The sequence below is a fragment of the Pogona vitticeps genome, chromosome 4, assembly GCF_051106095.1.
Source record: "Pogona vitticeps strain Pit_001003342236 chromosome 4, PviZW2.1, whole genome shotgun sequence".
NCBI lineage: Eukaryota > Metazoa > Chordata > Lepidosauria > Squamata > Agamidae > Pogona > Pogona vitticeps.
The window spans coordinates 73,859,813-73,871,196 of record NC_135786.1 but is presented as its reverse complement, the minus strand read 5'-3'; the positions used below and the strand labels follow the sequence as shown (position 1 = coordinate 73,871,196).

Genomic DNA, 11,384 nt, shown 5'->3' with positions numbered 1-11,384 from the left:
TTCTTCTGCTCATACAACCACACGTCCACAGAGAGACACAGACCAAGCATCTGCAAAGCCACCTTACAACAAAATACAACACCAATAAGGACCCACAGGAGTTGAGAGAAAGTTATCTTTGGAAAAGAAAGCTTTTCAAGTGTACTTTTAATGGGGAAAAGTGAAAAGGAAGGGGGGGCTGCCACTGTCTTAACAGTAGAGCACATGAACGGGCTCTTGTTACAGAGAAAAAACACCCAAGTGGGACAAGTGGAAAGGCTGTTCCAGTGAAGAGTGTGGAAAAAAAAATCAAATGTTAATTTGATAAATGTGAGGTCTGGGACGTTTTGTCAAAGAGGGAGGGAAAACAGAAAAAGGAAGGGGAAGAGGGGGGGGGGGAAATGCAGCCGCGCTGCCAACTCACCATCCACCAAGTTCTGGCCGAGATGTCATAGCAGAGTTGCCATTTGATGGATCCGTCGGAGGTTTTCCCTGCCATTATGCTGTCAGCAAGCTTCATCTGATGCTAACTCACGGGAGATAAGACACCTAATTGAGAAAACATTTGCACTGGCATGTTGGGCAACATGTAGCCCAGTCCATACCATATGGAATCATGGGTAAAAAAAAAATCTCCTTGACAGTGAACCAATCTCTTACAGACCCAGTGGCAAGGTGAAGTGGGGATGAAAAGTCATCTGCTCCTAGCACTGTCTTCTTCTTTTTCTTCTTCTTCTTCTTCTTCTCTCTCTCTCCCTCTCTCCCCACCCCCCTCTTTAAAGTAAGAAGCCACCGCTTAACATCAAAGAGAGGAGGATAAAATTAGGGTTTCATCACTCAGATGATTTTGGTCTGCAAGATTTTCCCCCTTTCCTTTCTCTCCCTCCACCCCCACCCAGCTTAAAAAAAAAACGGATAGAGAGTTAATAGGACAAAGGCAGGTAGTGGACTGCAGAGAGAGATTGCCACAGGCTATTAGCCTAAAATTTCTGCTTGACAGATGGAACTGCTTAGAGACTATCATGCAATGTTTGGGGGTTTTTTTCTCCCCCCCAAAAAAGAATTTCCATTTGGATTCAGTATCTGTTTATCACAGCTACTTTTCCCATGGACGTGACCAGGAAAACACATACACACTAGAATGAAGGTTTCAATTTAAAATATATTTTTTGTATCATTTATATGTTTGTGTGTGCATGCGCGCGTATATGAGTTTTACATATACGCATACATCTGTATGACTTTATATGTAATCGTTTTAGGAAATAAAAACAAAATGCACATCTAAATAGCTTAAGGCTTCTGATTTGAAGACTTTTATGTTTCAGAAAATGAAAAATGCTTTTGTGGGGGGAAAATGCAATCTAAGACTTGATTCCATTCTGTTGATCTTCTGATTACGATCACCACTCCTTCTTAATAGCATAGAATTTTCAAAATCCTCTCTCAGCCTACAAACAGCTACTCAGAAAATTCTGTTTGAATTTTCTGTATCGTTTTTAATACAATCTAGAAGAAATCTATTTGCTGTGTCTTCACTTCTAATATGCCATTGTCCAAATTCACCAGGTGCCTTCAAATATTTGCACCTCAGACTATGCCACATAAAAATTGCCCACTATTGACCTAACATGAACAAACAGCCACTTATTTTTCCCCAGACATTCCAATAAAGGAGATCATACTGTATTTCATATTTTTATTTGGTCATGTCTGTTGCAGTCAACAGATATTTCTCCCTCATATTTGCAGCAGGTTTTTATTAATGCACCTTCCCTGTATGGCAAAAGTCATAGAATAACTCTGAAGAAAAGGTAAAAGGACAAGTCTGCATTGTTGTGCATCAAGTGACACTTTCTATGGTATGTCTGGAATGTAAAAGAAAAAGTCAACCCTGTATCTTGCATTCTCTGACTTTGGCCAACAAAGTAGCAGCCAATTCATGATTACTTGTAAGTCAGTCCCACTCACTGCAATAGGAGCTACTGTCTGTTAATGAATTGTGTTGTTGTGAGACAAGCACATGTATGGGCTAATATAAAGTATTCTGACCTGTAGTCATACTCATGTAGAATAGGCATAGATGTGCAAATTCCAAAACTTGTGACTTAATGAAGAATTTTCTCCAGCAACAAGTGAATGAATGCCTGAGTCAACAAAAACAGTGACTGTACCGTTTTTGTAGGCTTATTTAAGACAGGAGCAATTTATTTCAGGCAAATCAGTGGTTCTAATTCATTCCACTTGCCAGAAAGGAAAGATATACCTCCACCATGATATTCTGAAGTAGAATACAAATGTTTTGTACAATAATACAAATTTACCCATCAGTCTTCTAAAAATTGTATTTCGTGACCGCAGATCTGTAATTCACATATAAAAACACAATCCAATATTTTTCACTAAAAAAATAATCTGACATGTTAGGTTTCTCAAAATATATTTCTTTCTTCCGATCAGAGTGTTTTGTTATGGTTGAAATCATTTTTACCAGCTTTGACCATACTGAGGAATTTTGTTATATCTTACTCTTAAAAAGCATGTGCCAGCTATAACCTTATATTTTCTGATATACTGTCAATAAACACCTATGGACAGAATAAAATTATACATGAGGCTTTTAAATTTCTTTCACTATGAGGCAATTGCATGTATGCCTATGTCTGTGTATAATATGTCTGTTTGTCTCTCTGTCCATATATTATAAAATCAGCAGATCTATAGGTCTATGCTGCAGGTGCTTGCATGTTTAGCATTAACTTCATTCAGAAGATTAACTCCAGCTAATTCAAGAAGTATTGAAATTGCGCTCGGAATACTGGAAGACAATGACAGGAGTGGATGTTCCATGTCAAAAATTAGTTCATTGTAGTTCTGTATTAAAAGTGCTGTTGCTACTTCTACAGGCTTCTCGTTGATCTTAGACATCATTGTACAAAAAGTAAAAGTGATTAAACAATAACTAGCCTCCAATCAATATCAGATTAAATTCCCCCCCCTTCCCTCCTGTATTTTTCACAGGAAACAACCAGCCAGCACTTGTGATTATTAATGGAGTAGCATTCCACCCACATTGTTTCTATGTCTTACTACATAGATAAAGGATCAGATCTGTCCCATTCCTGAATATATCTATCAAGGTCTTAAACGCTTCTAAACAGAACAATAACTTTGTTTGGTATTTCTTTGCATATTGTGCTGAAAGCTTGTGGGTCCTTTGGATCCAAGATCAACACAATTGGGCCTGAAAAAACATACCGAATACTCATGGCTCATTTCTTCGTAAGAATATAGATTTCAGCTTACCAGTAGAAGGAGCATGAAATCACTTTATTTTAGACAGCACAGTAGTCCGATGTAAAGTAAAGAATCAATGCTGTTAAATAACGGTGTTTTCGATCCAGAATAATTAGGGTGTAGTTCACTTTACCATTTTTCTTTATGATGTGGGTGGCAGCGGTGTGGGGTTGTTGTTGTTGTTTTCCAACCAACTACTCTTTTTCTAAGTGAGCTGTTACTAATAGCCTTGAAAAAAGATTAAATGCAACATGTTAAATATTACAATTATTGTGGAGAACAAAATTATTTAGTGAACATAATGGGGAGCAAATCAAGCATTTAACATGATTCAGGAAATGCTACTCTAAACAATTGCATTTGTTTTGTGCCATATTTCCCCCTTTGATTGCTGACAGATGCCGTTTTGGAAACAAACATCTAAACAGTTTTCCTTCAATCACAGAGAAGGAGAAAAAAGGAAATAATAAGTCCCACACTCTAGAAGCTCACTACATGTTTTAGATTTAAGACTTGTCAATCACTCTTCTGCCAAACATGACATGCGAATGGCATCCATGCAAAATAATACCACTATAAACTTAATAAACCACCAAAGATGCACTACGTCAGTTTCTTTTTGTTTAAAACAAGGCAAAGTGCTCAGGTTTGGAATGTTGTCCGTGACCCCCAAACAACATGCTACGTTGTTAATAAGACATCCCTGTATAGCCAGGGTTTTCTGGATTCCTCTTTTTCTTCTGATTAACATGCAGTTATACACCTATGATGGTTATGCCATGCATGTTTATTCAAACAGATGCTGGATGAAAATTAGCATGCATTGGCAATGGAGATTTTTATGTAGATGTTTGGACTATTTCCTGTAGAGGACATAAGGTGTTCAGTATGTGGTGTTTGCTTCACCAAAATGGAATGATCAGGAGACACGCTCTGTAAAGGACACAAAATCATATAGGTGAACTACATTTTCTTTCTTACGCTGCTGTAAAAGGACTTTTCCTGCCCTATTGCTATTACTCTCCCATCAAACTATATCCTGTGGACCTTTTTAGATTATAAACCATATGGCCAAAGAGTGCACCAGTTACATGTTCGAAACCAAACTTCAGCTGTAACACTATATACCCTTACCTGGGATCACCTCCCATTGAACCCCATGCGGTTTACTCCTGATAAGTAGACATGTATAGGATTTCATTGTTAGGCACATCTCTGCTGTAAAATTAAGTGTGTAGCAGCATCAGTGGCATAGCAGTGTTCTATACACATTAAGGGAAATACAAAACTGGCACTGGGAAATGGTCCTTACATTGGATGTCAGTGTTAATTAGTTTAATAATAACAAAAATATATAGTCCTCTGACCAAAGTGTGTATGTGCTTGTGTGTGCTTGTGTGTTCAGAGGGTGCCCTATTTTGGAGTGAGGTGCCCATGTGTTCTCCACAAACCGATCCTCTTTAGATATCACAGAAACAAAAATAGCCCCATAAGAAACAGATAAATTGTTTGTCTAATCTAGTATCTTGTTTCTCACAATGTCCAACCAGATTTCTCTTGAGCAGCCCATGAGCACAACACAAGGGTGTCAGATCTCACTCAGCACTCCTATTTGTGAGCACCCAATATCTGACCATGGAGGAACCATATATTTGCCATTCGTCCCATTAATTATTTACTGATTAGACATTGTGGATTATCTGCCATCAGTCTCTATGATAGTCCTTATTTTGGCTTTTTGTGAGTACCTTGTTGTGTTTTTAGGGTGGATTCCTTCCAGTGTTTTTTGGGAATTGGGTCTCTCCTTCAGTTTCTAGAAATCTTGGAATGGGGAATAGATGTGTGATCTCTACTGTCAGTGCTGGCAAATGCACATCAAGGAAACATACAGTACAGTGTACAGTTCCCAATTTTACTCTTTCACACAGTGTTGATAAAGTATTGGTAGACAATTCTCAGATGATTCTGTTTTTCTTGTAGCAAAGCTTGGAAAAGTTACTTTTATGGGACTACAACTCAGAATCCCCAGCCAGCATGGTAGTCTTGGACCAAGAGAACACACACCCTTATGACTTTTAAACTTATGGAAGATGTGGAACCTGAAAGGAGGAGGGTAAGCAGAAGGCTAGACAATGATCTAGTGGTAGATCTTTGAATATTTGCTGTATGTCAGCCAGGCTTTTCAGGTTTCAAATGCAACAAGAAAGCAGTGGTGTCTGCCACCTAGGAGGAGTCAAGAGCAAAATGGCACCCTTGACTTACGTATGACCCTGCCAGAGACAAAGATCTACAAGATGTTGCAATGACATTTCCCAGCCTGAGATCTCATCAAAGGCGGCCTTGGGCCTTTGACTTCAAGATGGCTCAGTTCTTTTCTGCCACACTCCCTGTAACAAACCTCTTCAGTTGGCCCTAGGAGATACTTTTCTTGCTATCCTCCCCACCCCCAATTCTTGAATTGTGGTAAATGTGAAGTAGATTTGTATTGGTATTCACTGTTCATACCAGTACATGAGATATGAAGTGCAGTCGCCATTAGTTTCATGTCCTGAAAAGCCATTTTGCTTCTGGTTCCACCCCCAAATATTATTCTGTGCTTGCTTCTGTCTGGTAGAAGTTGTTGTTGTTTAGTTGTTAAGTCGTGTTTGACTCTTCGTGACCCCATGGACCAGAGCACGCCAGGCCCTCCTGTCTTCCACTGCCTCTCGGTAGAAGTTAGGGTCTAATAAAAAGCTAGATCCAACCCCAAACTATAAGGTTTTCCCTGGCTTTAAACCAGCACGAATGGGTGGAGCTGGGGACTTAGGAAGTGGTTTTTGTTAAATGTTGAAGCTTGCGAGAGGAGCATAAAAGAAGGAATTGGACCTGAGTAGAAAAGAGTAATGCTCACACCGAACTCTAGTCATATTGGTTTATTGATGGTCAAACTATACAATAAATATAGCCTATAACAAGGCTTTGAAGAGGTTTGGCCCACTCCCAGTAATTCCTATTTTGAATCTCTCTCTCTCTCTCTCTCTGTGTGTGTGTGTGTGTGTGTGTGTGAGAGAGAGAGAGAGAGAGAGAGAGAGCACAGGCGCACATGCCCTCAAGTCAAATCTGACTTATGGCAACCCCTTCCAGTGTTTTCTAGGTAGAGACTATACAGAAATGGTTTACCATTCCCTTCTTCTGGGGTGTCCTGGGACTGTGTAACTTGCCCATGACTACACTGGCTGTTTTTCCTCTCTGGAGGTACAGTGGGGAATTGAACTCTCAACCTCTGGCTCTGCACTTAGATACCTAAGCCATTGAGCTGTCCAAGCAGCATTTCGTCTCAGACTTCTCTCCAAAGCACCTGGCTTTGGTTATGGATATGGGACTCATTCAAATCTGCCACCCCACTCTCAATACTGTACAACATGTTCTACAAATTGTCCTTTAGAAGTGGTTTTCAGGGGAGGCATATTTGTAGAAAAATAGACTTTTTTTCAGATATAAATTTGTTGCAGAAAGACAGCAACCAGGCTCTTTCTTTATAAGCTCATATGCCTTCATACTTTGCATTTTTACAATGAAATGAATACACTAAAGCAATGACTGCCAGAGGTAGATTGCAAACGTGGCACGGAGAGCATCCCACCTCAAAACTGGAAGTTCAGTTGAGATGCCTCCCCTGCTTTGGATTACAGGCCACCAATAACGGACTGCTGTGAACTTGACTTGTCACCTGAACCAGACTTCTCAAGAATGCAGTTTTCCAGAAGGCAACAGAACAAAAACAGAGAATAACAGGATAGTTTAAACTGAGGTTGCGTCCATTCGGCCATTTAGTCCAGAATTGTCATTTAAAAAACAACAAAACAAAACTCAGAACCTACTTTTTACAGCAAATGTTCTTCATGTGTGTGAGGAAGGGAGCACACAAGCCTGGTCCCCTCCATTACCCCTCCATCCACTGGTCCCCTCAGTGTGAGCCAGAACCCTGGTTCTTCTTGTTCTGGCTCGCACAGAGAGCCTACACCAATCTCTCCTTTTTTTTCTTTTACCCTTATGTGTTGAATGTGCGGAGGGAGGGGAGAATACTTGACTTGCTCTATTGAAAAAGTGTTCTCGTGTGTGGAGAACACTTACTCTGTTGAAAAATGAATGAATAGGGTTTTGACTGCATGCTCTTTCAGTGTTTCCCATGTTGTGCACCCATCTTTCTTACCATCAAAAGCAATTTTGGGGAGGTGATTTGTTTCCAGTTAAAGCAGAAACATAGCAACAGTTTCTCTAGGGTGGACTGGAAAAGCCCTGTACATTACAAATGCCTTTCATGCTTTCTTAGCCTTCGGTTGTCTATCAGTTTCTACTTCCTAGTTTCCCCGTTCCATTAGTTCCTGCTCACTTACGTTCACTTTAATTGGCTCATGTCCACTTCAGGTAGGAACCTTAGTCCTAATGACAGGAATGCCCTTTGTTGCTTTCTCCCACAGTATGGCACCCACCACAGCTTAGGTGCTGCCACCTACTGTACTTGGCTGGGAAGTGCTCCTGAGCAGAACTAGCTTCTCCAAGTCTCCTTAGACAAAACACCACTGTAAATAGTGCAGAATGTCATATGGATTTATAAACTTGGGAAAATGTCTGTGTCCAGAGAAGGGCTGCCAAAGCATGAGGCAAAGCAGAACCTTAATCAAAATAAGCTCAGAAAAAGGCAAGGAAAACTGAAATTTTGTACTTGCAGAGGATACTTGCACACCTTATAAGTTTTATTTTGTCCCTGCATTTAACAGTACGCTGGTACCCAGTTAGTAGAAAAACTTGCACACATTTCTGTTAGGGAGCTTGAATATCTATTCCATGTACATTAACAGTACCAAAGAATTCACAGCGCTTTAAAGACTAACAATTGATTTCAGTTTGAACTTCCACAGATTACAATCTCTTTCTTCAGACACATGAAGTACAATGTGCATTCATGTTTACTAAGGATGTCTGGAGGACCTGTTCTCCCCTTCCATGTGAAGTTATGGAAGCAGAGCCTGTAAAAATAGGTAATGGTATCTTTATAATACACAACAGGAAAGATGCACGGTGCCATTTGCATGGCAAACTATGATCAAGCAAGCTTTTTCTACCACACAGCTATAGTAGAAAGAACCCCCCCCCCCATCATCATCTTTGCTTAGGTATTAGACAAACAGACAGATGATGGGATACTCACTGTGGTGTTGGGGACAGAGTGACAGACTCAGGAGGCCTGCATTCAAATCTCATCTCAGCCATGAAAATTCACTAGGTGTGTCAAACTGGTACAACCACTCCTTAAGTATCTCGCTTATCATGAAAACCCCATTAGGGTCATTATAATTCAGTTCTGACTTGATGGCACATAACAACAGACAGATGATGGCCTTCCAGATGTGGTTGGGCTGTACCTTCTTTCAGCCTTAGCCAGCATAGCTAGTGATGAGGGAAGATGGTAGTTATACTCCAACAACATCTGGAGGGCCACAAGTTGTTACATCCTGTAATAAAATGACCTTTTTAAAAACCTTTCCACTTAAAAATAACCTTTTCAACCTTTCTGATTCCAAATGTGGGAGGTTAAATCACAGCAACGATAGAGAAGGGATGGGGAAACTGTGGCTTTTGAGATGCTGAACTCCAACTCCCATCATGCTCTCAATTGATCATGCTGCCCCAAGGTGAAATCCAATGACATCTAGATAGCCACATGTTAGCCATCCCAGCTGTTGAGTACAGTACGTCAACTCTTACAAAGACTCCTCATGGCCACATAGCCAAGATAAAGACATATAGGGTGGGTTGTTTTTTTTTTGGGTAAAGTTACAGGAGATAAAAATGAAAGATGGATTTTTTATTTTTACAGTATTTTTATTTTTAATGAGGCTCTGGAGGCAAAAATGATGAAACCAAAGCTGGGAAGATCACAAGAAGACAAGATTCTCTGGAAAAGACAATAATGCTGGGAAAGGTTGAGGACAACAAGGGGGAAAAAAGGAAGACCAAATTCCAGATGGATTGACTCCCTGAAAGATACCACAGGCTCGATTTTGCAAGAGCTGAGCAGGGCTGTTGAGGACAGGGCCTGCTGGAGATTTCTCATTCATAGACTTGATGGCACATAGCAAGGGCAACACTATAAAAGATAATGATAATCCCAGAAAACTCACTTCTTAGTAACAATTACATGACAAATAATGCTTTTACCTCAATTTTTTTTGCAGAACTCTAACATGTACCTCCTACCCACACTCTGCAACCTAAAATGATAAGAAAATATCAACCCACTTAATATCTCTGTGTTAGGTTGCATTTAAGACACAGAAATGATGTCAGAAGTGGAAGGGGGGGTGCTAACCCTACCAGCACTCTACTACAACTGTAAATTTTTAAAATGCTACATACATTGATGTTTAAAATGCTTCCCAGGAGCCTCAAAAAGCTTTATGGAGCAGCCTGGGTATAGGAGAGCCAAGCATCGCTTCCACGGCTACAGTAGCCTGGACTTCAGTATAAAAGTACATTTAAGGTCACCTTCAGCTCCAGAATTAAATAATTAGTTCTTTAGCATTTTAGTTCATGCTCTTTTCCCTCTTCCTTATGTCAGTATGGTCTCAATCACATGTGTGATTACCTCTAACAACCACTTGATTATAATGGTGTTTAAGAAGGGCTTTAAGTAACCCAAAAACCTAAATGACAGCCAACTCAATTACAAGCAAAGTGCTACTTCTAATGCCTTAGGGCCCAGTCTTTTTTTTTCAGTCAGAATGTGAGTAGGTCTCCTTTCATCCTTTTCAATACATGTATTAAATCAACTGCATGGTGTGCAGTAGCTGAATCAAACCCTCAATACATGTTGCACTGAGGTGTAACTAAATGAAATTCAAGCCTGAAATGTATGTAGCTTCAGATTGCCCTAAGCTGGAGTTATGTTGCTTTAACAATTGCCTGAGAAGCTTGAATGCAAGCAGGCCAACATGTATGACAGCTATATTCAACAGGTGTGCACCATGTAGCATGTTAATACAATGATGGGCAAATCTTCCTCAGTTGAATTCCTGCCTGTCTTATAGCTATTGCCATGTAGGACTTCTATGAAAGAATGAAATTTTACAGTTTGCTTGCAATGAGCATTACACTGAACATTAATGACTAGCGCATACCTGCCTACTTTATCTACTTTGTTGCTGCTTTCTAAACTGATGGGTCTATAAGGATTGGTACATTACTGACACATGTTCTACAGTGGGTCTGCAGAGTAGGGATATCAAACCTTTTTTTCTATTCTTCTTGCAGGTGAAAATGGAGAATTGCATTTTCCCCCTCTTTATCCTGGAAGAAGGCAATGTATTTTCTTGTGCTATCAAATTGGCAGTTGCATTTGTACAAACTGCCCAACTTGTGCAAATTGCACATCTTGCACAAATTATGTTCCCTGATTTGTGGAAATTATTAAAAACTGCAATTGCTGCCTTGTATAGTCGGCATTTAAGGATGGGAAGCATTGGGTGGGTTGTTCCCATCTTTTTTAAAAAAACACAATATGCCAGTCCTGTGAACATTCTCTCTCTGTGTGTGAGTGTGTGATCTGCTTGTTAAGGGGAAAGGATGCTAGATTTAGGCAGACTCACCCAGTGACACTGTGTAGAATTTGAAGAAATTCTGATGGGGGAAAAAACCAAAAACTTCTCTTTGTTTCACTCTTACCATGGAGACAAAGATTCTCACAGTGCCTGGGAAATTGTTGAGGAGTTGCCCTCTAGAGTCAAGAGAGCCCAAAACTGTGAGAATATGTCCCTACTATAGAGCTGGCCAGTAAAAAAAAATCAACCATGGTGATCAGAGGATGAGAAAATGAGTGAAAAACAAAGGAATGGGAAGAAAGTAAATGTGGTACTTTTAAATAAAGGCTGGCTTGATAGTTCTCTGAGTTGGATGCCAGGTCAGGAGTTCAAATGTGTGTCTCAGAAAGATAGTTTGCCTGTGTGGTCTTGAGCAAGCTACATGGTCCTAGAAGAACGGAGTGGTAAACCACCTCTGAGTATTCTCTACCTGGAAAACCCTGAAGAAATTCAACACAATTTGGACTTGACTGGATGGCACATCTTTTT

General features: G+C 40.0%; 1 protein-coding gene and 2 long non-coding RNA genes across 8 annotated transcripts in view; 2 read left to right on the top strand and 1 right to left on the bottom strand.

The window, feature by feature from the left end:
• Nucleotides 1-5,396, bottom strand: part of NFIA (nuclear factor I A) — a 558,292-nt gene extending 552,896 nt beyond the window's left edge. For all 6 annotated transcript variants that reach the window (XM_020789879.3, XM_020789880.3, XM_020789883.3 and 3 more), the window contains exon 1: nucleotides 404-5,396. In XM_020789879.3, the coding sequence (XP_020645538.1) occupies nucleotides 404-499 (96 nt within the window). In that variant the 5' untranslated portion in view covers nucleotides 500-5,396. The remainder of the gene's footprint in view (nucleotides 1-403) is intronic.
• LOC110077135 (uncharacterized) overlaps nucleotides 1-11,384 on the top strand; it is a 49,921-nt gene that overhangs the window by 20,632 nt on the left and 17,905 nt on the right. Inside the window, exon 2 of the long non-coding RNA XR_002300243.3 lies at nucleotides 5,257-5,389. This is a non-coding gene — a long non-coding RNA (uncharacterized LOC110077135). The remainder of the gene's footprint in view (nucleotides 1-5,256; nucleotides 5,390-11,384) is intronic.
• On the top strand, nucleotides 8,214-10,958 carry LOC140706654 (uncharacterized). The gene is made up of 2 exons (XR_012086431.2): nucleotides 8,214-8,297; nucleotides 10,570-10,958. It is a non-coding gene; the product is annotated as an uncharacterized LOC140706654 (long non-coding RNA).